This window comes from Astyanax mexicanus, chromosome 23, assembly GCF_023375975.1.
Source record: "Astyanax mexicanus isolate ESR-SI-001 chromosome 23, AstMex3_surface, whole genome shotgun sequence".
In the NCBI taxonomy this organism is placed as follows: domain Eukaryota; kingdom Metazoa; phylum Chordata; class Actinopteri; order Characiformes; family Acestrorhamphidae; genus Astyanax; species Astyanax mexicanus.
This window is the reverse complement of record NC_064430.1, coordinates 30,905,347-30,930,421: the sequence shown is the minus strand read 5'-3', so window position 1 is coordinate 30,930,421 and position 25,075 is coordinate 30,905,347. Positions and strand designations below refer to the sequence as shown.

The 25,075-nt window shown below is 38.4% G+C and overlaps 1 protein-coding gene across 2 annotated transcripts in view; it reads right to left on the bottom strand.

Moving 5' to 3' along the window:
* myo1ea (myosin IEa) overlaps positions 1-25,075 on the bottom strand; it is a 137,484-nt gene that overhangs the window by 19,381 nt on the left and 93,028 nt on the right. For both annotated transcript variants that reach the window (XM_022665166.2, XM_022665167.2), the window contains exons 12-20: positions 23,891-23,977; positions 22,524-22,610; positions 20,960-21,127; positions 18,071-18,156; positions 16,610-16,691; positions 16,296-16,402; positions 13,228-13,326; positions 6,431-6,575; positions 780-894 (exon numbers count right to left, since the gene is read on the bottom strand). In XM_022665166.2, the coding sequence (XP_022520887.2) occupies positions 780-894; positions 6,431-6,575; positions 13,228-13,326; positions 16,296-16,402; positions 16,610-16,691; positions 18,071-18,156; positions 20,960-21,127; positions 22,524-22,610; positions 23,891-23,977 (976 nt within the window). The remainder of the gene's footprint in view (positions 1-779; positions 895-6,430; positions 6,576-13,227; positions 13,327-16,295; positions 16,403-16,609; positions 16,692-18,070; positions 18,157-20,959; positions 21,128-22,523; positions 22,611-23,890; positions 23,978-25,075) is intronic.

Genomic DNA, 25,075 nt, shown 5'->3' with positions numbered 1-25,075 from the left:
CTTTAGCAGGATTCTCTAATAATTTCATTTAGCAGTATATCAATTTAATCAATTCATTTATTGTCTAGTCAGTTTGGTTTCATAGTTTTTCATATTTTTTTTCATATTTAAATCCAAAGAAAATACACATTTGCTTAATTTATTTTACATTTTCAAGAAAGTATTCCATAAAAATGTACATCTATTCCATATAAATTCAATGTACAGTATAACAGCAACTAAACAACAAAATAAATTACCAATATATTACATTTATATTTGTGTATAATGAAGACCTATAATGTATAATGTAGGCCTATATTATTTATTTATATTCTGTTTATCTTTACTGCATTGTAATGTAAGTCAGGTTGTGTGCTGATGGTTGAGGTAAGACAGTATATTTTGAGAAGTGCTCTGTATGACTAGTAAAGGAAATGAATATGATTCAGTGCATTGTGGCTATTTTTGTTAACCATATTACAACAGACTGGATTTTTTGGATGGTAATCTTTTGCAGCAGCAACAATTCTGCTTCTACTGTGGTTTTAACTACATCAGTGGATGAGGTCATATCCTTCAGAATCAGCGTTACAGTATTTTCACCGCGCAAAGCCGCCAAAACCTCATTCCTTACCTAAGCGGTTTATATACTGCCTCATAAGGTAACAATGGTTTTCATTTCCTCTGTGATTTCTGTGTGTGTGTGTGTGTGTACAGAGTGAATGAATAAGCGTTTCTGTGTGAGAGTGTGTGTGAGTTTTTGATCATGCTCTGAAAGGTCAGTTACTGGTTCTCACCCTCTTCTCTCATCTGTACGTATTTCTTGCGGGCCACGTACTGACGCCAGGCTTTCTGGATGGCTCGGGCGTAGCCGTCAAACTTTCGCTCTCTGGTCTCCTCCAGAAGGAAAAGCTGTGATGCACATGAAACAGAAACAGCACATGAATATATTGTATATACTGTACATACATTCAGTTACCACCACATCTGTGCTGCAGCATCACATGTCTCTCAGTCACTTCCTATATAAGCACACAGGGCTAGGACAGCAATTAAAGCTGTATAAGAAATTGAATTTGATTCTATGGCTGGATATTATGGGTATTATGATAAAAAACATTATGATTTACAATATTTAAATATATTTTCACTATAAGGCAAGGCAAGTTAGCTTGAAATCAAAATTGGGAATAAGTGAAGATGGTAACGTTAGGAGCGTGAAATAACGCTAATACTCTCCTCTCCTGCTCCGTGGAGTCGTCTTCAGGTGAAAGCTGCGCATTTTTTGAGCATTTCTGCTTGTTTTGCTGGGTGGTGTTGGTTAGCTTGCCGGTGTGGCTGGACTGTGGGTAGGTGACCGGAGTCAAGCTATCTGGGCTTCGGAAATCTCCAGTCAGCGTAGCTTGCTTAAGCTCAGCATTAACTTAGTTTAGCCTAGCCTGGCTGGTTAATTCATTGTACTGGCTGTCAGACGGCATTAGCCGAGCGACTTTCCTTCCCTTTTTTCCACGAGTCAGCGATGTGGGCTGCGGGCAAGTGTGCCGCGGCTGAGCGCTAGCCTGTACTAAGCTAACGCTGCTGTTGGTGCCGGTGGAGGCGATAATTCAAAACTGTACTGTGTATATACGCCGTTACTCGGCAACGTGTCGGCGGAGTGATACAAGTTTAGTGTGAGAAGGCCGTGATGTTATCACAAATATCATCACGGCTAGAACACTTCTCAACCAATCAGATTGTGAGGTCTGAACTAACTGTTGTATAAAAACTTAAACACTTAATTTGTGCATTATTACATTTTTTGATATTGTATTGATTCTATTGTATCCAGTATTGATTTTTAATTAACACTTAAAAATTAACCGAGTGTTGGGCTATATGATAATGTACTGTATTTTTACTTATAGTTTCAGTTTTATATCGTTTTATATAGACATTATCGGTTCTCAACACATTTCAGATTATTTAATAACTACATAATAACAACTATTAGTATAAGACGTGATTTTAACCTTTTAAACAGTACTATAGATATTACTGGAACCTCTGTAAAAGAAACACAGCTAGAGATTGAATCTGATGAACTGTACAGTAAATGTGCTGAAAGGTCAGTCTGTAGAGGAGCTGCAGGAGTGCATTACTGAGCTGAGGACAGACGTCACATTTACACACTCGGCCTGGCCTTTACTCCATACACTCTCCAAACTCCAGAGTGAAGAGACTCTCTCTCTTTATCTCTGACAGTATCTCTCTCTCTCTCTCTCTCTCTCTCTCTCTCTCTCTCTCTCAGAGCTGCTCCCTCTGTTCTGCTCTCAGCAGACGCTGCAGTACCGCTGCTCAGCTCCAGACTAAACAAACTCTTCCCTCATTATCACTCCAGCCTGGACCAGACACTCACCCAAACACACCAGCACACACACACACACAGGTTTGTTTTTCTGTCCTGTCAGGGCATGGATATATACAGTGCTGTGTAAAAAGAGTTTGCATGGTTATGCCTGGCTCACACTAAAGTTTTTTTTTTTTTTATCTTAAAATTCACTTTTTGCATGCTTTTGTATTCCCACTTGGATCAAAAGTACTTTTAAATAATGAGTTTTGTGTTTTTATCGCAGTTAAGCATGAACTAGCTTGCCTGTGTTTTGCCATTTAGCACAAGCTAACATAGCTTGCCATCAGCTGCCGGAGCACCGAGAGAGCACAATTGGCCTAGCCCTCTATGGGTGGGCTGATGGTGCTCTCTCCCCACTTCACTTCTAAGGGGATGTTGGTCAGCACAAGGCATCTGTGAGCTGTTATATAGCTCTGGAAAAAATTAAAAGACCACTTTAGTTTCTGAATAAGTTTCTCTGATTTAGCATTTTTGTAGGTATATATTTGAGCAAAGTAAACATTGTTGTTTTATTCTATAAACTACAGACAACATTTCTCCCAAGTCCCAAATAAAATATTGCCATTTAGAGCATTTATTTGCAGAAAATGAGAAATGGCTGAATTAAAAAAAGAGCTTTTAGACCTCAAATAATGCAAAGAAAACAAGTTCATATTCATAAAGTTTTAAGAGTTCAGAAATCAATATTTGGTGGATTAACCCTGGTGGTTTTTAGTCACAGTTTTCATGCATCTTGGCATCATGTTCCCCTCCACCAGTCTTACACACTGCTTTTGAATAACTTTATGCTGCTTTACTCCTGGTGCAAAAATTCAAGCAGTTCAGTTTGGTTTGATGGCTTGTGATCATCCATCTTCCTCTTAATTATACTCCAAAGGTCAAATAAAAATAAAAACTCATTATTTTTAAGTGGTCTCTTATTTTTTCCCAGCACTGTATATATGTATGTATATTTTGTGTATATATATATATATATCCAAAATAAATGAAACATAGGTAATTTTAACATAGATTATCGATGTCATGGGCTATCACAATCTGAGTGTCAAGTCAATTTAGACACAAACATGAAAGCATGAAAGAGTCCATCAACACTCAGCAGGATCATAGAGTTCATTCTGGCACAAACACTGTAAGTAGAAAAACACAGGCTGACAAAAAATACCTGTACCTGTCATGATGTAATTAGTGTGTGTGTGTGTGTGTGTGTGTGTGAGAGAGAGTGTGTGTGTGTCAGCACCTTATCTAAGGGGGAGGTTTATTTGGAGTTTGGAGTGTAAGTGGGTTCAGCTTAAGAACAATTCTGCTAATACATGTTACTTGTGCTGAGTAAGGACACACTAGTGATGTTTTGTGTTTATTCATAATTCATAATATAGAGTTTAAAAACTCTAGCAGTACTGCTTTGTCTGATCCATTTGTACCAGCACAACACACAAGTCATAATGTTATGCTCGGTTACTGTAAACCCCTTCGGGGTACAGTAATACCTAATGTAGTAGTACTACAGTAGTAGGTCACACATATGGTAAAATATACTATACAAGAGGGGAACTGTGTTGTCATCAGTGTTTTCTTCTGTATGTCTTCCATTGTAAAACCTACAAGTTTCAGCTCAATTAAAGCAGCACTAGGTAGGATTTTCTTGATTTTTGATCTTTTTAAAGAAGTAAAATTAAAGCTTGAAACTCACTGCAGCCCTGCATTGAGGTGTAATAGGAGGAATAGCGTTGCTCTCATGTTTGTGCCGGAGCTCAAACCAGACTCTGTTTTCCGAGGCGGCCGCGACCAACGCTCGCTAGAACGGCGACCTGCTTTCCAACCTTTAGTTCTAACAGTTCTACAAGGACTACTGGTTCATTCTTTACAAACTAACATACAGACACTCTGAAGCTGGAAAGAGACCGAATATGTCTGCGAAAGCCAGAAAACAAGAAAGAGAAACTAAAATCCGCCTGAAATATTTAGTACACCCTACAACCATTGAACCATTTCAAGCCCCACCCATTTTACATCCAGAGGAGAGTGATAGTGGTGAAATAAAACAGATACTTATTAGGAAGTTTAGGAAAATATTCATGTTCAAGAAATACTTTCTACATTTACATAAGGTGATCAGATGAGACAAATTAATCCAATTAGAAACAAAATCACATTTAGCTTCAGAGGGGTTTTAAAATGCCTCATGTACAGCACTCATAACAGTGCAGTCATAACAAGAGACAATATGAAAAGGCTTACACACCACTTCAGATACTTGAGGCTCATTAACAAGGCCTGATTCAGAGTGTGTGAGCCTCTGTGTAAGTCTGTGTGTGTGTGTGTGTGTGTGTACATTAGTATGTGCATCTAAATGTCAACACTGATCTAACTCCAGTCACAAGCAGAGCTTTCATACAGAGTATGAATAGAAAAAAGAAGGCTGGGCTGCGTTCAGAGCTGACTGTGTGCTGAGTGTGGACTCTAAACTGCTGCTCCTGCCTTCTTTAAATCTTCTCTCTCTGCTAATAATCACTTTCAATTCATGTTTATTCATGTTTTATTTAAAACATAAAATAAACTTTTAGTTGTAGATCTTCCCAAACCTCAAATTTAACTATAAGAAATCTGTATTGATTATTTTTCAATGTTATTCCAAAGTCATTACATTATAAAGCTTAGTAGCTTAAATATAGAAATAAACACATTACAAGCCTAACATAATGCCCAGCTTCACTTATTATACATTTTATCAGCTTCACTGATCATACAAGACACTTTGTAGTTCTATATTTACAGACTTTAGTCTTTCTGTTTCTCTTTTTTTACTCGGACCCCACAGAAGAGACCACCACCGAGCAGCTATTATTGTTTGGGTGTATGTGGTGTTAGGGTGTGTTGTGTTGGTACAAATGGATCAGATGCAGCAGCAGTACTGCTGTAGGTTTTATACACTGTGTCGTTTACTTGTATAATATGACTGCTTTGTTATGGCTGGTCTTTTAAGCACCGTTTGGCGTCATTGCAGGATTGCATGTGTATGTGGTGAAGTAATACTAGAAGAGCTTCGGTTAGAGTCAGTGTTGTGCCAGTTCACAGCTTTTCTGAACTAGTTCAAGTTCAGTTCATACATGCTCAAAGTGAACAGTTCAGGTTCAAAGTTTACAATTTTAATTCTGAACTAGTTCAAAGTTCAGTTCATTTTACTTTTTTCGTGAGATATTCAAATAAATACTTTTTTTCACACTACAAGCTAGAAATCACTATATGTTCTTTGAAACTGCTTACTGTAGACTTTTGCTCATGACACTGCAATTATGGATTTCTTACCATTTTTTTTAATTGCAGCACTATCTTTCACTCCTGTCATTAGTCTCTCTCTCTCTCTCTCTCCCTCTCTCTCTCTCTGTATCTCTCTCTCTCTCTCGCCCTCACGCTCTGTGCTCCCCGCGTCGTTGCTCCTCTCTCTCGCCCTCGTGCTCTTCGCGTCGTTGCTCCTCTCTCTCTCTTTCTCTCTCACTCTCACCCTCGTGCTCCGCGTTGCCAGTATGTTATTAACTAGCCAACGTTCATTTACAGTGATGTCTGTGGTTCATGACACATAATGTGAACTAATTCACGTTCAAGTTCTTTATTAAAAATGTGTTGCGTTCAGTTCAATGTTCACAAAAATGAGCGTGTTCAATGAACGCATTCTTTTAAACTTGTTCATGTACAACACTGGTTAGAGTGCTATTATGATGCAGTACTGGCACTGCTACAACTTCTCTCAGCCAATCACATTGTAGGGTCAGAACTAACTGTGGTATAATTGTATTCAAATATGTTTACACTTTTATCTTTTTTATCTTCATGCTTTGATGCAAATGCAATAAAAATATTTAAACAAACATCTAAACTAAGCACAAACAAGAGCTTTAAAGGTTAGAGTTTAGAAGAGGCATTCGCTCATTACCTAATGAGTGTTGCAGGTTGATCAGTTAAACAGTGCTGCTACAGAGGGAAGGAGAGTAGGACATGTCTGAGACAGCAGGATTTGTGTTTGTTTGCTTTGTCTGTGCGTTGAAATAGTGATCATACCGACTCTGGTGCTTTAATGAACAGCTTGGTGCGGCCCAGTTGATACTGGTCCTGGTCCATGTTGACCGAGCGGAGGAGGTGCAGAACTCCCTGCTTCTCATCTCCACGCCACGTCGGCCACGACTCCTTCGTCAGGATAGCGTACCTGGAGAGAGAGGGAGGAGACGGGATCAGATCCAACCAAATACTACACTAACTGTCCAAATGTTTGTGGAACCCCCTTATAATGAACACATTCAGGTACTTTGAGCTGATTCTATAGCTGATACAGATTTAGTCCCTGTAGATAAGTTACTATATGATATGGTATGATATGGCACATCCCGAATGTATAGCTCATCACCTTACATCATTTATTTTATATTTGTGTACAATTCAAATAGTCTAGTCCAACTACACACACAGAGTGCACCTTATGTATATTATAAAAAACAAATGTTTCATCCTTCATCCTTTCAGCTTAACTACAGAGTCCAGCTGACTGAGAACAAGCTGTAGTTCAAATGCAAACCCGTCCTGTTCAGTGACGAGGCTCCCAGCCCCAACACAGACCAGCCTTTCATGACCCACTACATAAATGCCTCCAGTGCCTATAGCTCTGCGCCCAGAGCAGAGACACCAATAAAAAGACACTGTTGTCTGTATGTGTGTGTGCGAGTGTGTGTGTGTGTGTGTATGCATGCATGTGAGGGTGTGTGTGTTTGGGGTGTGTACGACTGAGGGAAAGCAAACATCAGTAGGGTGGAGGAACAGTGTGTGTGTGTGTGTGTGTGTGTGTGTGTGTGTGTGTGTGAGTCTCTCAGGAGGTCCAGGAGATGCCAGCAGACAATAACAGAGCAGCAGGAGAAAGCAGCCACTCCTACAGAGCTCAGTACTGTTAACAAATCCCCCGCACAGAAAACAGCCCAGCGTGGGTCCAAGACCACTGAGGAGCTGCATTCAGAACATATTTAGCCTGACAAAAGGTTTTTACACACAATAGTCAGCATAAAAAGCAAGAAATCCAGTACTGTATACAGTATTCTGCACAAGTTTAAGAAAAAGAAATGAAGTCTGGGTAGTGACTGTTTATTACCCAGCAAAACACAAATATTAGGATAAATACAGTCATATGAAAAAAATTGGGCACCCCTATTAATCTTAATCATTTTTAGTTCTAAATATTTGGGTGTTTCAGCCATTTCAGTTTGATATATCTAATAACTGATGGACACAGTAATATTTCAGGATTGAAATGAGGTTTATTGTACTAACAGAAAATGTGCAATATGCATTAAACCAAAATTTGACCGGTGCAAAAGTATGGGCACCCTTATCATTTTATTGATTTGAATACTCCTAACTACTTTTTACTGACTTACTGAAGCACAAAATTGGTTTGGTAACCTCATTGAGCTTTGAACTTCATAGCCAGGTGAATCCAATCATGAGAAAAGGTATTTAAGGTGGCCAATTGCAAGTTGTTCTCCTATTTGAATCTCCTCTGAAGAGTGGCATCATGGGCTCATCAAAACAACATAGTTGTTCAGGGGAAGGATACAAAAAGTTGTCTCAGGGATTTAACCTGTCAGTTTCCACTGTGAGGAACATAGTAAGGAAATGGAAGACCACAGGGACAGTTCTTGTTAAGCCCAGAAGTGGCAGGCCAAGAAAAATATCAGAAAGGCAGAGAAGAAGAATGGTGAGAACAGTCAAGGACAATCCACAGACCACCTCCAAAGAGCTGCAGCATCATCTTTCTGCAGATGGTGTCACTGTGCATCGGTCAGCAATACAGCGCACTTTGCACAAGGAGAAGCTGTATGGGAGAGTGATGCGAAAGAAGCCATTTCTGCAAGCACGCCACAAACAGAGTCGCCTGAGGTGTGCAAAAGCAAATTGCATATTGCACATTTTCTGTTAGTACAATAAAACATTTTATATAACCAATAAAATGTTTTATGGGAATGTTGTGGGAAGATACATGTTATACTGCAACTAGCCCAGCAACCATGCTCCTGATCTGGTAGTGGAAGGTATTTATTTAGAGGTGTTAGGAGAGTAGGTGCTCTTTGAAGAGCTCTGTCTTCAGGAGTTTATTAAAGATAGTGAGAGATTCTCCTGATCTGGTAGTAGAAGGTAGTTAGTTAGAGGTGTTAGGAGAGTAGGTGCTCTTTGAAGAGCTCTGTCTTCAGGAGTTTATTAAAGATAGTGAGAGATTCTCCTGATCTGGTAGTAGAAGGTAGTTAGTTAGAGGTGTTAGGAGAGTAAGTGCTCTTTGAAGAGCTCTGTCTTCAGGAGTTTATTAAAGATAGTGAGAGATTCTCCTGATCTGGTAGTAGAAGGTAGTTAGTTAGAGGTGTTAGGAGAGTAAGTACTCTTTGAAGAGCTCAGTCTTCAGGAGTTTATTAAAGATAGTGAGAGATTCTCCTGATCTGGTAGTAGAAGGTAGTTAGTTAGAGGTGTTAGGAGAGTAAGTGTTCTTTGAAGAGCTCTGTCTTCAGGAGTTTATTAAAGATAGTGAGAGATTCTCCTGATCTGGTAGTAGTAGGTAGCTTGTTCATTGCCAGGTAACGCATGGAAATTAAGCAATGGTTACTTTCCCAACCCTGGCTGTGGTGCACCTGTAAAATTCACCTATAAACTGCACATCAGCTGATAATGAACTAATAAATATTCACCCTTTTATTACGCAGTGAATGAACGAAACAAAGAAGCTCTATTTAACTATGTACCTCGGAGATGCAGCCCACCCACTACTCTGGGGGGCAGATTTTAACGAGTTAAAGGGGGGGTTCAAGTCAGTGCCTGTGAATGGGTGGCCAGCAGAATGTTGGGTAAAATAAACAGTACTTTCAGTGAACAGTGTGTGTCGAAAAGGTCTCAGTATTTTTAATAACTCAGCCTTTTTTGCCTCCTGTCTTCACAAACACAGCATTTAGATGACTGAAAATAGTGCCCTATATATAAATAGCCTACAGAAGTTACAGCTTCAGCTGTGAGTCCTTCCCTAGTACCATTTCACATGACATTTATTAGTATTATATTATACCAGTATTAAGATCAATATTACTCTACTCACATTTCTTACTGTACTTAAGGATAAGTTCATAAAATTATTCTGAATTATTCTAAATACTTGAGTACCGTATTTTTCGGACTATAAGGCGCACCGTATTATAAGGCGCACGATGAGTGAACGGTCTATTTTTAGTGTTAGTCCATACACAAGGCGCACTGGATTATAAGGCGCACTAAATGAAACTTTATTTATATCAGTAACAATAACTCTGAGCAATAAATCCTTCACAATATCTGTGAAAAATAACAACATCTCTGAGCAATAAATCAACAAGCACAGCAAGTACGTATTACTCCGCGACGCTCCTGACAACGGTAGCCGCAACGCTCCGACAGACCATAATATTATGTTGAAGCACAGCAAGTACCGCATTACTCCGCGAGGCTCCTGACTATAATAGCGTGTTGTGCCGAATTCGGTGAATAAAACGGTTTTAAAACAGAGATAAAGATTGGATAAGTTTCATTTCTGGATGAAGTGATTTCCAGCGCTGTTTGGATATAACTGTGGATTACAGGAGACTGGATTGATGGATTCTCTTTAGTCTGGACGCGTTTTGAAGGTAGGACCTGCGGCTGAGCGCGGGTGTGTGTTCGGGGGGTGGCGGCAGTGACCGGAGGTTTCCCCAGGACAAAAGGAGAGCCTTTTATTACTGGAAACATGCGCTCTGACGCAGCTCTAATTCATGAAACATACATCCTACAGTAAAAGCACAGTTCTGGAATCCGGAGAGCCAGACGGTTCGAATGGTGTATGACATGACCGCATTCGATGAAATATGGACGAACGATAAACGCAAATATGAGAGTTATGAATTATTAAAATCATAACCAAGGCATATTTCGCCCTAAATGTTTATTTTCTGAAAGGATATTCCGCTAAATAGGCTAAATAGCTCAAAAGCAGAGATTCTAAGCTTTAAAATGGTATATTGGATGTCTATATTGAACCTGTAACTGTTCATAACTATTCAGAAACACAGCCAGTTATGAAATATTAAATATTTCTGGCCCGCCGGTGGGCCAGCGCGTGTTAAGAGGTTAACTTTACTTAGAAGTGGGCGCTAAAAAGAAACAGTTTGTGCTATTACCCCAGAACGGGTGGAAAGGAAAGTTTACCGGCACCTTGTTCTGGCCACGGAGCTACAGTGGAAACTAGCTACCCTGAGCCACAGCCGAGAGGCAGTACGGCAGTCAAAGGTAACCGCGCGCTAGCCCAAGAGGGGGATCTTTTTCTGGCGTGGGTGAGGAATTCTGCACAACAGAGCGCCATGTACCACATAAAATCGAGGTCAGTAAACACAAGCAAAATCCATACACAAGGCGCACTGCATTATAAGGCGCAATGACGATTTTTGGGAAAAAATAAGTATTTTAAGTGCGCCTTATAGCCCGAAAAATACGGTAGTTCTTTTCATAATATGGATTAGGACATTACTCAAATATTCACTATTCACTGTATACCTGTAACTCTACCTCTTCACTACTTTACAACTGATGCTCTAAAACACACTAAGAGACAAGAAATTCAAGTAATTAACTCTTGATAAGTTCAGCACAGCTGTTAACTGAACGCCTGAATTCCAGGTGATTCTACCTCATAAAACTGACTGAGAAAATCCAGCAGAGATGTACACAGAGGAGCAAAAATAAATAATTTTTCATTTTAAATAATGACAAACCACTGAACTTTTGACTAGTATTGTGTATATAAATATGTAAATATATGCAAGAATGGGAACGTTATGGATCTATTCTGATCTAACTTTAGCTTACAATAGGAGAAGTAAAGCCAGTATTTGGTAGTCAGTATAAAGGGAGGCTGGAAAGAGGAAGTGTTCACAATACACACCTGCACAAAACACACAGTGTGGTTTCTCGGCCCCACGCACACATATATTATATTATTCATCTCCCCCCCCCCCCTCTCTGTCTACAGAGACTCTCAGACAGAATCACACTTTCCTTCATGTATTCTCTCTTCAAAAATCTCAGATATGATTCTATCCTCAGATCTCTGGAGTTTCAGGAAAAAAAGCTCCTAATATTTTACTCAAAATGTCTACTCAGCTCATCTCTGTAATCTCTAGTAGTCATGACCAAACCAGTCTCTGAGCCGAGAGTGCACAGCAAAAATATCATTTATCCTTATTAATCAAATTCATTTCAAACTTTCAATAATCTCAGTCCCCCCTCTGCTTTCACAAATATAAAACAACTGCTCATTACACAGCAAAAGTTAAACAGCTGAGAGTTGATTTTCACTCTCAGTGTAATTTTAACTCGTTCAGATTTAAATGGTGTTCAGTGTTTGAGTTATTTGACAGAGTTGAATATTTCAGTGTTAACCCAAATAAACCCAATAAATAATGCCTAATGCCACAGAGCTTTAACTAAACTCCACCCACACCCAATTAAACTCATTATTTACAAAATAGCCTTGCCCCCCCCCACCCCAATCCTAACTTATCATCAGTGTGTAGTCTTGCCCACCAAGGCTACCTTCCATTGGGTATCCCATTATATTTTCTATAATGGTTGTTTGTCTAGTCAACGTGTTGTAGGCTATAAGAGAAAGTTACTATCATCTGTACTGTAAACTGTGGCAAATTGTTGGTAATGCACTGATAACTAAGAGCCACGCAGGATTAAAGTTCCCATGCAATGGAAAAAGCAGGGATGTTTTATCATGTATTAGAAACCAAAACACAAGCTAACCTCCCCTGAATAATAATTTAATGGTAAATAGTCTTCTGCTAATTTATTTTATAACTCTTTCCAGTGTTGGCGTCACAATTTAGGGAGTTAAACAAACACAAATGTGAGTTTAAAAGTAACTCTGGCAAGGTGTTAAATGTGTTTAAGTTAAATATTTAAAAATAATTGACTTTATAATTTTTAAATAACAATTAATTTAAATAAATGTTATTTTCTTATTTCAATTAAAAATGCTTTTAAACATGGTTTATGGGACATGCTAATTTAGAACTGCCTGTGGGAATAATAAACATGTACTGGTTTGTCCAGTAGTAGTTTATCCAGAAAGGGCAGCATTTGGGTACACATATTAGTGACCTCCCCCCTTTTCAGCAGCATAATGGAACAACTGGCATTTATTGATGGAATCCGTGCTACTAAACTACTAAAGAACACACCTTTCACATGCATTTCTGACAGATACAGAATCATCAACTCAGTGAGAGAAGCACTGAGGAGGGAGAGTAATATTACAGGATTTTACACTAATATGATTCAGTTCTTGCCAAGTTACATAGTCTAGTATCCAGGCAAAAGCAAATCTCTTATTATCCATTTAAGCTCTTTTTCTCTGTGTGATTGGCTGCAGTTAATGTGTTTTTTAGTAATTTTATTATTTTCCTCTTTTCTCCCCAATTTACACGGCCAATTACCCAACCCATTCATTATGACTCCCCCTATCACTAGTGATGCCCCAATACCAGGAGACTTCGCCTTTTTTCAAACATTGCAGAGTTGCATCAGAGCGCGCTCGGAGGAAAGCGCAGCGACTCGGTTCTGATACATCAGCTCACAGACGCAGCCTTGTGCTGCAGACATCACCCTTTGTAGTGATGCAGGGAGAGAGTACCATCTACCCACCCAGAAGAGAGCAAGGCCAATTTTGCTCTCTCAGGGCTCCGGCAGCCGATGACAAGCTACATGAACAGGATTCAAACTGGCAATTTCACTACTGAATAAGTTTGAATAAGTTTATTTACCTGTTGAGGAACTTCCGGAAGACCCTCCTGTAGGCGTATCCAGCACGTCTTACTCTGATATTCTCCTTTAGACCGAGATACTCGACCTGGTGTTTCACTCTGTGATGAGAAAAAAACAGAGAGAGAGAGAGAAAGAGGATGTGGGGATTACAGCTTGGTTTAAAATGAATGTATCAGTTAGTTTTAAAACTATATCTAATGATGGAAATAAATACAATACAAATGTAAACATTATTAAGGGTGAATGCTTCCAGATACATTAAGTTACATCCAGTAATGCACACAGTACTGCCAGTAGAATAGGACCCTCCGGAGCATATAAACCTGTTGCCTATTAACCTATTGGCAGAGGGGGTTAGATTGGTATAAAGCTCATCCTATTGAGCTGTGGAACTGTGATCTCTGAAATGATGGCACTACATCCAATACTTATGGGATGAGATATGGATGAGGTGGGGCCCTACAATAATTCCTATGTGGGGCCTGTTTCTGCAGCCCAACTGGGAACCAGAAAGATGTGTCCACGGATTCCAAGTTAGCCCTACATAGTTGCCTAGTTGGTTCAGTGATGAGACCAGAAGCACTCAAACATGGAGACCATCTGGGCTATACACTACACACGGGACCTAGACGAGACCAAGGTAAGATTAAGGTGAGCTGTAATGATGGGCCAATTTGGGAAGCCCTACTATTTGAACCTCACATGCTAAGGTGGCGATAATCCATCATTCTGACCTTACAACAATGCTCCAAGGACAGAAAGCTGACAGAGTGGAAAGTTTAAATTTACAGTAAAATAAGATTTTTCACTATGAGCGGGAGGTCGCCGGTTCGAACCCCAGCTCATGCAGCTTTGCCATCAAGCTGCCGGCGCTCAGAGGGAGCACAATTGGCCCTGCTCCCTCCGGATGGGTAGATGGCGCTCTCTCCCCACATCACTCCTAGGGTGATGTCCACAGCACAGGGTGTCTGTGAGCTGATGTACGGGTACTGAGCCGCTGCGCACTGCTCGGCAATGCTGCATCAGCAGCAGCTCGAAAAGAAGCGGTGGCTGACTTCACATGTATCGGAGGAAGCATGTGTTAGTCTTAACCCTCCTGACGTGTTGGGGCATCACTAGTGATAGGGGGTGTCCTAAGGAGTGGATTGGGTAATTGGCCGCGTAAATTGGGGAGAAAATGGGAAAAAATTAGAAATAAAATTATAAAAAAAATATATATATTTTTTGGAGACTCTATGGAGCAGATAAATATGAAGCTACTGGCACCATGTATAATGTCAGGTGTAGACTAGAGGACTAGAGTATAAAATCTCCAGCATTTAGCTGTGGATGAGTTGGGGATGAAGGGTTGGGGATTTTAATGGACAGAACAGACATTAACTTTAACAAAAAGACAAACTCTAATAACTTTAATACCCTTGATTTTGGGAGAAACAATGTACAATAGGAATGAGCAGGTGTCTCATTACTTTTGTCCATATGGTATACGTGCAATAGATCCCTCCTAAACCTTTTCATTTATCACAGCTCTTAACACAAACCTAATGGGACCGGAGATAAATTAAAGTGTGGGCTGTTTTTCAGGCGTTGTGAGACCACCTTTAATAGTTCCGCTGTTCTCCGTCAGGTCCTGTACACGTATAAGGCCAAGTGCTAATTACACAGCTCGGCGTGAGAGTGTGTGCTCACAACAGGAAGAACCAGAACAATGCAGCAGGATCCCCCACATAGGAACAGCCCGTACCGAAAGCACCGGAGAAATGAACGGGCAGGAAGGGAGACAACCAAAAAAAGGCAAAATAAAGGCTGTGACATTCCAGAGGCAGCCAACAGGCCGGCGACACTCTGGCTTTTGGGACACACACACAAGTGTGTTAAAGTGACAAAGTACAGAGTACATTCTGCAGAGTACAGGCTTAAGTGTTTTTGTGCTGAAGGCCCTTTCACAAAGAATATGACTTTCCGGCAGCTGATGGCAAGCTGCATGACTGAGATTCGAACAAGCGATCTCCTGATCATAGTGGCAGCACTTTAGTCCACTGGACCACTCGGAGCCCCAGAGTATGATTTTTAACGTAGTGAAACCTTCACACAGTGTTCCACATGTTTGTTTTTTGCTCTCTCTGTTCTGTTTCTCTGCAGACTGTCTACTTCTACTGTCTTTAAAGTCTCTCTGAAGAAAACTATAAGAAATCTCTGCTGTATTTCACCACCATCAATCTCTGGATATAGAATGGGAGGGTCTAACAGTGGGTCAGGCTGACCTCAGCAGGACCCTGACCAATCACAAGGCTAATAACATACTGTCGCTCCGCCCCACTCTCTTTGAGTCTGAGCAACTGGAACTGGTCAGCTGGTGAGCTGTCGCTTAGCAACCGTCTAATTGAGCTAACTAGCAAGCTATCCAAATATTATTCAGCAAGTTATGCTTCTCTGTGTCATAAATTTGTGCATTGCCATGGTAATGTAAACAAACCTTGTTTGTTTTTCGCCAATAATTGAAAGCTGTCAGTCATGTATGTTCATTAGAATATTATGACCACACACTTCACACAGAGAGGTTCATTAAAAAGGAGTTGTGTGCAAGTGTTGCATGTTCCTCCCACTGACTGTATAGAACATAATGTTGCTGTCAAACTAACACAACTGAATTTTAATGTTTAATTTTTAATGTTAAACTGGCAGTTGTTACTTTTAGTGTGTCCAAATTTGATGATGAATGAACCAATATAAATGCTCCAAAATGACTTGGAATAAAATATGTATTTTTTACATTGACTTCTATCGAAAGTTAAGGATGTTCAGGTTGTGTTAAGGTTGTGGTTCAGCTCATCCACTCCTGATAGAAGAATCTCACTCTTGTTTAGAGGCACTGTTATAAAAAGGTTAAGAAGAATTGATTCTGGGTCATATTTAAGAACAACATTTTTGTTAATATTCATCCACGTGTTTATTTACTATGAACTTATCCTTTCTAGAAAATTAATTAGGTAACCTTTTACACAGAGTGTGACCACAAAGCTAAACTGATGACTGTGTGTGTGTATGTGTGTGTGCGTTTGTTCACCTGCTCTCCTCCCAGTCTTTGGGTTTCTTGGTCTCGTTGGGTTTGATACAGCGGATGTAGTGAGGAGTGCACTTCATCAGTGTGCTCACCAGATCATTAGCTTGTTTCTATTAGAGAGAGAGAAAGAAAGAGAGAGAGAGAGAGAGAGAGAGAGAGAGCAGGCGTGACTGATGGTGACAGACTGAGAACAGCAGCTCTGTGTAGTTTATCAGTGTAATCAGGACAGAGGCTCATTAAAACAACACACACACACACACTCCTCTCTTATAGACAGATACACACACACACATCTTACACCTTACACTTCAGCGCACCTTGATTTTACTGCCTGCTGTCGTGGGTCGACCTTTCTTGTCAGCGTTGAGGTTTTCTGGGAACAGAGCCCGGATAAAAGCTCTGCAGAGAGAAAGTGAAAGAGAGAGAGTGAGAGAGAGAAAGAAAGGCAAATATAGTTTGTGTTTTGATCATGACAGTAAAGCTATATGTTGCGTGTATAAAGCTATGTGTGTGTGTGTCGTGTGTGTTTATCAATCAATCAACCTTTATTTATTTATTTTCACTCGGTAAATACATTGAGGGTAACCCTCATTTTCAATGTAGCCGAGATTACATAGTTACAAGTTACAGGGATTGAGAATTAAGGTTAAATTATAAAAACAAGCAAACAATGTAAGATTTAATTAAGGAAAAATGAACTAATTCAAAATAAAAGGATATGCAAACAGGCTAAAATGTAGAGCAATAAAACAAAGAGATAAATACTTAGAATAATAACATTTAAGCACAGAAAAAAATAATACTAATAAAACATTAAAACAATAAAGGACTAGAATAACCACAATTATAAAAATGTAAATGATGGAACTAAAATAAATAATAATAATAAGTAATAAATATATTAAGAAAACATAAAAGGAAGAAAATAAATGAAATAAAATAAAATAAAATAAAAACGTAAAAGGTCAAAAGTAAAAGCAGTAACAAAACAAATAAAAAGATTAAATTAATAAAATAAATAAAATAAAAAGGCTAAAAGGTAAAACATAAAATTAAATAATAATAATAAAAAAAACTATTAAATAAATAATAAGGTAAAAGAAAAACTCAACTAAAACAGTTACAGGCTGTCTGAAGGTAGTTAGAAACTAGGAGTTTAAAATGATTTAGGAGACTGTCGGGACAGTCCCGTAGTTTGAATAGCTGTGGTTTTCTGACCGTTCCTCTGGTCCTCAGTGGTGAGTTTTCACTGAGCTGGAGGTCAGAGCAGTGTATAATACAGTATTATAGCATTCATGTGCATCACATTACAGTACTGAGGAATTCAACAACGCTCCAACCAATGACGTCTCAGCGCAGAGCAGAATGTAGCACACATGTGAGCATTCCAGAAGATTGGTGTGTGTGTGTGTGTGTGTTTGTGTGTGGACTTTTTTCAGTCGGAGAATGCAGCTGGAATGGATTTTATAAATGCCAGTCTGGATCCATAAAGCAGAATGTGCTGTGTTATTATTGCCGGTTTGTTGCTGCCGGTAGAGAGTCTGTTTAGAAATTCTAATACTATTGTTTCATATAAAACTGTTTCCATAATGAATAAACTCATAATCTGCAAACCCTCTTATGCACACACACCGTTCCTAATTAATATCACGCTTTAATATTGTTTCCATGCATTACAATAAGAGACAGCACTGCAGGCACTGCAGGAGAAATGGCTCTTCATGCAGGACTGGTGGCTGATGGGTAACGAGCCGACTGGCCTTGGGGCCTGTACTCACATTTCACTGCTCTGCATGAGCTCGATCAGATCCGTAAACAGGACATCTCTGTTCCTCTCACAGAATCCCTCAGCGTCATACGACACCTGGAACACAACACACACTTTTTTTTTTTTTTTTTTTTTTTTAAATACGTACAATTATGTACAAAAATGAATAACGTATATAGAAAGCATAACATTTTCAGCTCCACTAATCATACAGGACAGTTCTGTAGTCCTGTAGTTCTGTATCTGTTTCTCTGTATACTTTATTATTGTCCTCATTTCAGCCTGTTCTTAATATTCAGAGCCCCACAGGAGAGAAAACCACCACAGAGCAGGTATTATTATTATTATTATTATTTGGGTGGTGGGTCATTATTTTCAGCACTGCAGTGATTAGCACTGATTAGCATGGTGGTGGTGTATGAGGTGTTAGTGTGTGTTGTTCTGGTAGAGTGGATCAGATACAGCAGTGCTGCTGGAGTTTTTAAACACCTCAGTTCCACTGTTGGACTGAGAATAGTGCTAGGCGATATGGGAAAAATCATATATCATGATATGGAATTTTTTTATATCACGATAACAATATATATCATGATATACCACATTTAAGTATGTTTTTATTTATTCCTCAAAAAATATGACAAAATAATATCACTGCTCACTTTTTCCAACTTTATTTCAAAGTGACTTTAAACCCAACTTTCACAAATGAGAATTACTACCTTTTAGCAATATATATATATATATATATATATATATATATGTATATATGTACATATATATATATACATATATATATATATATATACATACATGTATCAAATGATGAGGTAGATGCAGTAGCAAATTTTTTCAAAAGAACAATACGTCTCCATTGTTCAGCTCATGAGTTTAATAACGTAAAGCACGTCGCAAACCGGCGTGTCCGCGCGTGACCCTCAAATAACGTAAAGCAGCATCATTTTGCAAAACCACAAAAAAACGCATTATTGATGAAGTTACTGTAGAAACGATAGAGAACATAGAAGGTAAGTAGCACAATAAACACTTTTCTATTGTGCCCACGATATTTATCGTCATATCGTACAGCACTAACTGAGAATAGCTTTATAACTCTATTTTGTGGGCTAAGTCTTGTGAGTATGCTGCTGGACATTGTTCTGTGGGCAGCGTCCTGTGAACACCTCATACACCACCAACATGCTGATCAGCATCCAAATAATGAACCAACACCCAAATAATAATAATGATAATAATAGCTGCCCTGTGGTGGTTTTCTCTCCTGTAGGGTTCGGAGTATTGAAGAACAGGGTGAATAAAGGAGGACATGCAGAGAAAGAGATACACATCATGAATTGAAATATCTATAGGTATCTCAAATAAGGATCTTTATTATATTATAATCAAAGTAAATTCTAAACCTAACTCAAATCCATAGCTTCAGGAAGCAAAAAAAAATGGATGTCACTAAAACACACTATTACTCGCTCTGTAAGAGGAAATGCTGAATGCAGTCGCCTGGAGCAATTCCTTTTTTCACAGGTGATTATGAAGAACCATGAACTATTGTCAGAGCTGGGGAAGTACTGATCTCACACTGACAGGTCAAACAACCGTTAGCATGAGTCTGGGATCAGTAGGAGAAGGAGAGTTATAGTGCTGTTTGGGGGAGTTGTGTGTGTGTGTTATCTGTGGAATGTGGTTATTATAATTTTAATCGGACTGAGGGACATCACGCATCCCTCCCTTCTTCACTCCCTCCCTCACTACATGCCTCATTAAACAGGGGATATTTGGGGAGGAGGGAGATCTCAACACACACACAATCAGTATAAGAAGAAAACTATGAAGAAGAAATAATGTGTAGATAAAGAGAAATAAAAGACAAACATGAAAAACAAAACCTACGGGTACATTTACGGGTACATTTAAGAGGTTCCACATGCAATTTTATCCCAGTATGAATTATGCACATATTCAAGTGTGTATCATTTAAATGTCATAAATGTGGTCTGATTGTAATCCAGTATGAATCTACAGATGGAGAAGCTTTTACAGTTTGACAGTGTTAAATGTGACCAGATTTTAGTCCAGTATGAATTTATAACAGTTGTGATTGCAGTTCAGCACAAATTTACAGTATGTGCAGTTTTAACTATATTTTAACTAGTAAACCAGTTTTAAATCTTGTAGTTTACAGTGTAGAGTGTAGTTCTCACAGTCTAATAGTTGTAAATATGAAGTGATTTTAATCCGGTATGAATTTGCAATGTGTGTAGTTTTCACAGCCTGTTCTTAATAGACTGACTGTAATAATTGTGGAGTGGCTGTAATCCAGTATGAATCTACATAGGACATCATTTTCACAGTCTTACTGTAAAAAAGCATGAATATATAGAGGGTATACTGACAGTTATAATTGTAAAGTGACTGTATTCCAGTATTAATCTGTACTGTGTGTGTAGTTTTTTTACAGTCTAATAATAAAAACAGTAGCAGCGGTGGATTTGATCAAAAGTATAAATTAGTAAAAGATGTAAGTGATTGTTAATCCAGTATGAATCTGCAGTGAGTGGAAATTGTACAGTCTTACAGTGATAACCGGACTGTACAGACTGGATAAATCTGCAGTGTTTGATCCAGTACAAATCTGAAATATATATATTTACCAGTCTGTCAGTAATACTTGTGTGAGTCCATTCTTAGAATCTGATAGTAATAAATATGAAGTGTTTTTTAGAGTGTGCAGGGAGGTGTACAGTTTGGGAGTAATACTTTGTTTCTGAGTCATTATGAATTAGCAGTGTGTCTGCTGTACCAAACAACTGATTAAATGCCACAATTGACATTATAACACATTCTCTGGAATGTAGGAGAACCAGGCGCTGGGTGCTGCTCTGACCTTTCCAGCGTAATGGTGGATTATGAAGCCTTGGTTCCAGCTGTTGAAGTGCTCATGGTTGTTGATCTGCATTCTCAGTTTCTGCAGCATGGTCTGGTCTGCACCCTCCCCCTTCGCATGCATCGTAGCACACACATCATCCAGGATGCTCATGATGCCTGGAGGATTCTGGGAAAATTACAAAAAGAACCAAATTAGACATTAACGGAAATAAACAACGCAACATGAACTACGGTTATATAAAAACATGAACCTTAACTCTGCTGTAATGATTACTGTGTGTATATATATATATATATATATATATATATATATATATATATATATATATATATATACTTAAAAATGATGAGTTTCTTTAATTTTACCAAATTAAAAACCTCTGTAATATAATCAAGAGGAAGATGGATGATCACAAGCCATCAAACCAAACTGAACTGCTTGAATTTTTGCACCAGGAGTAAAGCAGCATAAAGTTATCCAAAAGCAGTGTGTAAGACTGGTGGAGGAGAACATGATGCCAAGATGCATTAAAAATGTGATAAACCTGGGTTATTCCACCAAATATTAATTTTAATTTTTTAACTCTTAAAACTTTATGAATATGAACTTGTTTTTTGTATTATTTGAGGTCTGAAAGCTCTGCATCTTTTTGTTTTTTAGCCATTTCTCCTTTTGTGCAAAAAAATGCTCTAAATGACTTTTTTTTTTGAAGAAATGTTGTTCATAGTTTATAATATAAGAATAAAACAAAAATGTTAATTTTACTGAAACATATACCTATAAATATCAAAATCAGAGAAACTGATTCAGAAATTAAACTGGTCTCTTTTTTTTTTCCAGAGCTGTATATATTGTGTGTGTACATAAAATTGTAAGTGCATTCATATTTCTGTCAGCTCTGGAAGTTTTTGCAGTTCAACTAATCTTTGATCACACACACACACACACGCACACACACACCACCGCTGCCTCACATCATACATACATACACACAGACACACACATCTGGCCCCCACCTTGTGTAAAAGCATGTGTGCTTTGGTGTATGTGAGTGCTGCTCAGTACTAAACCATTATCTCCACTCCTCAGCAGAGAAGATCCAGGCCGTACTGTACTGCAGCCACAGTAGCAGCCTGGAGCAAAACCAACAGCATTACCCTGCCCTCATAAAAACTCCAGCTTATAAATTTCTCACAGTTTACTGTTAACGTTCAGCGGGCTAGCTGTCCTGAAAAAGCCCCAAAAAGTGTCTTCTCCAGAAGCCTGGCTCTGCTGTCTATCTGCCTCAGCTGCTTCAGGCCTTTTCCTGCACTGGAGTTTGTGGATAAACTTCTGCATGGGGCGTCCAAATTAAATCAGGAGGCGCATTAGTTTGTTTGAGGCTATCGCACAGCCAGTCATGGGAGAAAATAAGGGAGGCCTGTGTGGCTGGAGACATCAATTTAGCACACTGTTGAGTTTTATTGGCGGTGTAAAACACTGTTAGGAGGATTCGGCTCATATCCTGCCTGTGGGAGGAAAAAAAGCAGCAGAAAAAGCCAAATTTAGTGTTGGGACTTACTATTTTACTCTCAATCAGGTCACACACAATCTTGTTGTTGAAATATTCAATGGTAGTCCATCGGATTCCTTCCTGCACATACTCGTCCTGAAAGAGAGATGGAGAGAAACAGAGAAAGGACATGATGAGAAAGTGTATTACACTGACATTCCAAACATAATGAGCTAGCAATTTTTTTCTTTCAGCAACACCTGTATATATATATATATATATATATAGTGAGGTGTTTTACATTTTTGTGTGTAAAAGAGGCGAAACACATGCCAACATGCTCATGGCAAGGCAACGCTAAGTTCAAACAAGGCTTGAGAGTGGGTGCCAAATACTGGAATATTCTATTTCTGAAGTTTCTGCTATTGTGCATAACCGGAAATATGTAATAGAAGGCATTACCACTCACAGTGGACAGCACAGGTGCAGTGGGTAATGCAGTGGGTAATGATGATGACTGGCGGTGTCTGGCTAGAATTGTCCGTGTGTACAGACGAGAGACATTCAATGCAGTTAATTTATCTTTAGCTTCATAAGACGTGGCAAAAGTCATGGGACACAGTACTAGTTCCTGTCCCATGACTTTTGGCATTACAATTTATATGACCTGAACTAGCAAAAGTCAAAAGTTTTAGAAAACTCGAATTTTCTTCCTTTATGTTTGCCATTTAAGCTCTTTAGGTCTCGTCAATAACCAGAAATGGTACAAAATTTAGCTGTGAATTGCCAAAGCCTTTAATGAAAACAAATAACCCAAAAACTATTAGAAAATAAATGTTAGTATTGTAAAAAATAGAAGTATATTGTAAAAGCATATTGCAAAAAAAAGAAACCCCTAAAAAAGATATTGTTTAAAAAAAGAGGGGTAATTTTTAGCAAACAATGCATTAGTAAACAGCTTACAGTAGCAATTTAAACATTGTTAATTTTGTCTGTGGTAAAGCAGTGCTGGAACAGATAGAGTTACTGCACTCTCTACTGCAGCATATACTGTACACGCTTACACACAGCACATTCACACTTTCATCATATTAATTAGAAAAAGACACAGAAACACTTACAAATCTGTTATTATTAAAAGTTTAAAAAAAGTTTTTTTATTTAGATAAATTATAGATAAAGCCAGAGAGTGGTGAGTACTGTTTCCTACACCTTCAAAAGTCTCTAAGAAACTGGAGAAAACTGCTACAGAAAGACGTTTGGCTGACCCACATGGAAACAGCTTTAGCCTTTAGCTCAGCTTAACATTGTATTAAGTATCAGATTCAGCAGAGAAGAAAAAAATGATAGGTCTAACTAATAAAGTTAGTGCATTGTTCTAAAACTTTGTCAACTGGTAGTATAAGTGTAATAAAACCAAACAAATGAACCGGTACCTGTTCTGCTTTCAGCGTGAGCTCAATGAAGATCTGCTGCAGTTTCTCATTCACAAAGTTGATGCAGAACTGTTCAAATCCATTTTTCTAAAAAGAGACATAAAAGATTAATTAATCTAACAGCACCAAAGGGTTTCTCTAAAGCACACACTACATGGACAAAAGTATTGGGGCACTAAGGATATTAAGAATATTAAATATATCCAGCTTGCAATATATGTCTCTACTGTCCAGATAAGACTTTCTAGATTCTGGAGCATTGCAGTGAGGATTTGATTGAGCAAAATGAGGTCAATTGTTCCCAAATCATGCTATAAGTATTGGATTAAGCTTCAGTCCAGAGAACACAGTTCCACTGTTCCACAGCTCAATACTGGAGACTTCATACCCTCTAAGTCTAGACTGAGATTACACAAAATTTTAAGTGAAGATTTTTTGACTGAAAGTAAAATAATATATATATATATATATATATATATATATATATATATATATATATAACTAGGTTTAATACAGGAAACTGACCCATAGTGTATCTATATTTGTACTTAATTAAAAATGAAGGTAAAAGTTATTATAAATATCATAGAATGTTATTACTATTATAAGCAGCCATACAGGTCTGCTAAATCCTCTTTGTAACACTATAAAATAAAGGTACATTATTTAACAGTACTTATGACAATATGTCTCAACAAATGATTAATCATTAGTTTTTTTAACTATTGCTTCAATTCACTATTCTATATTTATTTGTTTTAATTTATTTATATATTTTTCACATTTTTATTTCTAATTTAGCCACTCCCTTTTTTTTTTAACTGCTGCTGATGCAGCATTGCCGAGTAGCATCGCAGCGCACTCGGAGGAAATCGCAGCGATGTATCAGTTCAGATACATCAACGTTACCCTTTGGAGTGATGACGGGAAAGAGCGCCATCTACCCACCCAGAGAGAGCAAGGCCAATTATGCCCTCTGAGGGTTCCAACAGCTGAAAGCAAGCTGCATGACCGGGATTCAAACCAGCGTTCTCTCAAACTTAGCGGCAGTGCTTTAGACCGCTAGACCACTCAGAGCCCTCTCAATGTATTTTATTAAAAACATTCTTAAGCACTTAAAATGAGAAATGTTTAATATGGTCCTAACTAGTATTAATTAATATTAAGTTAAGACATTTCTTAACA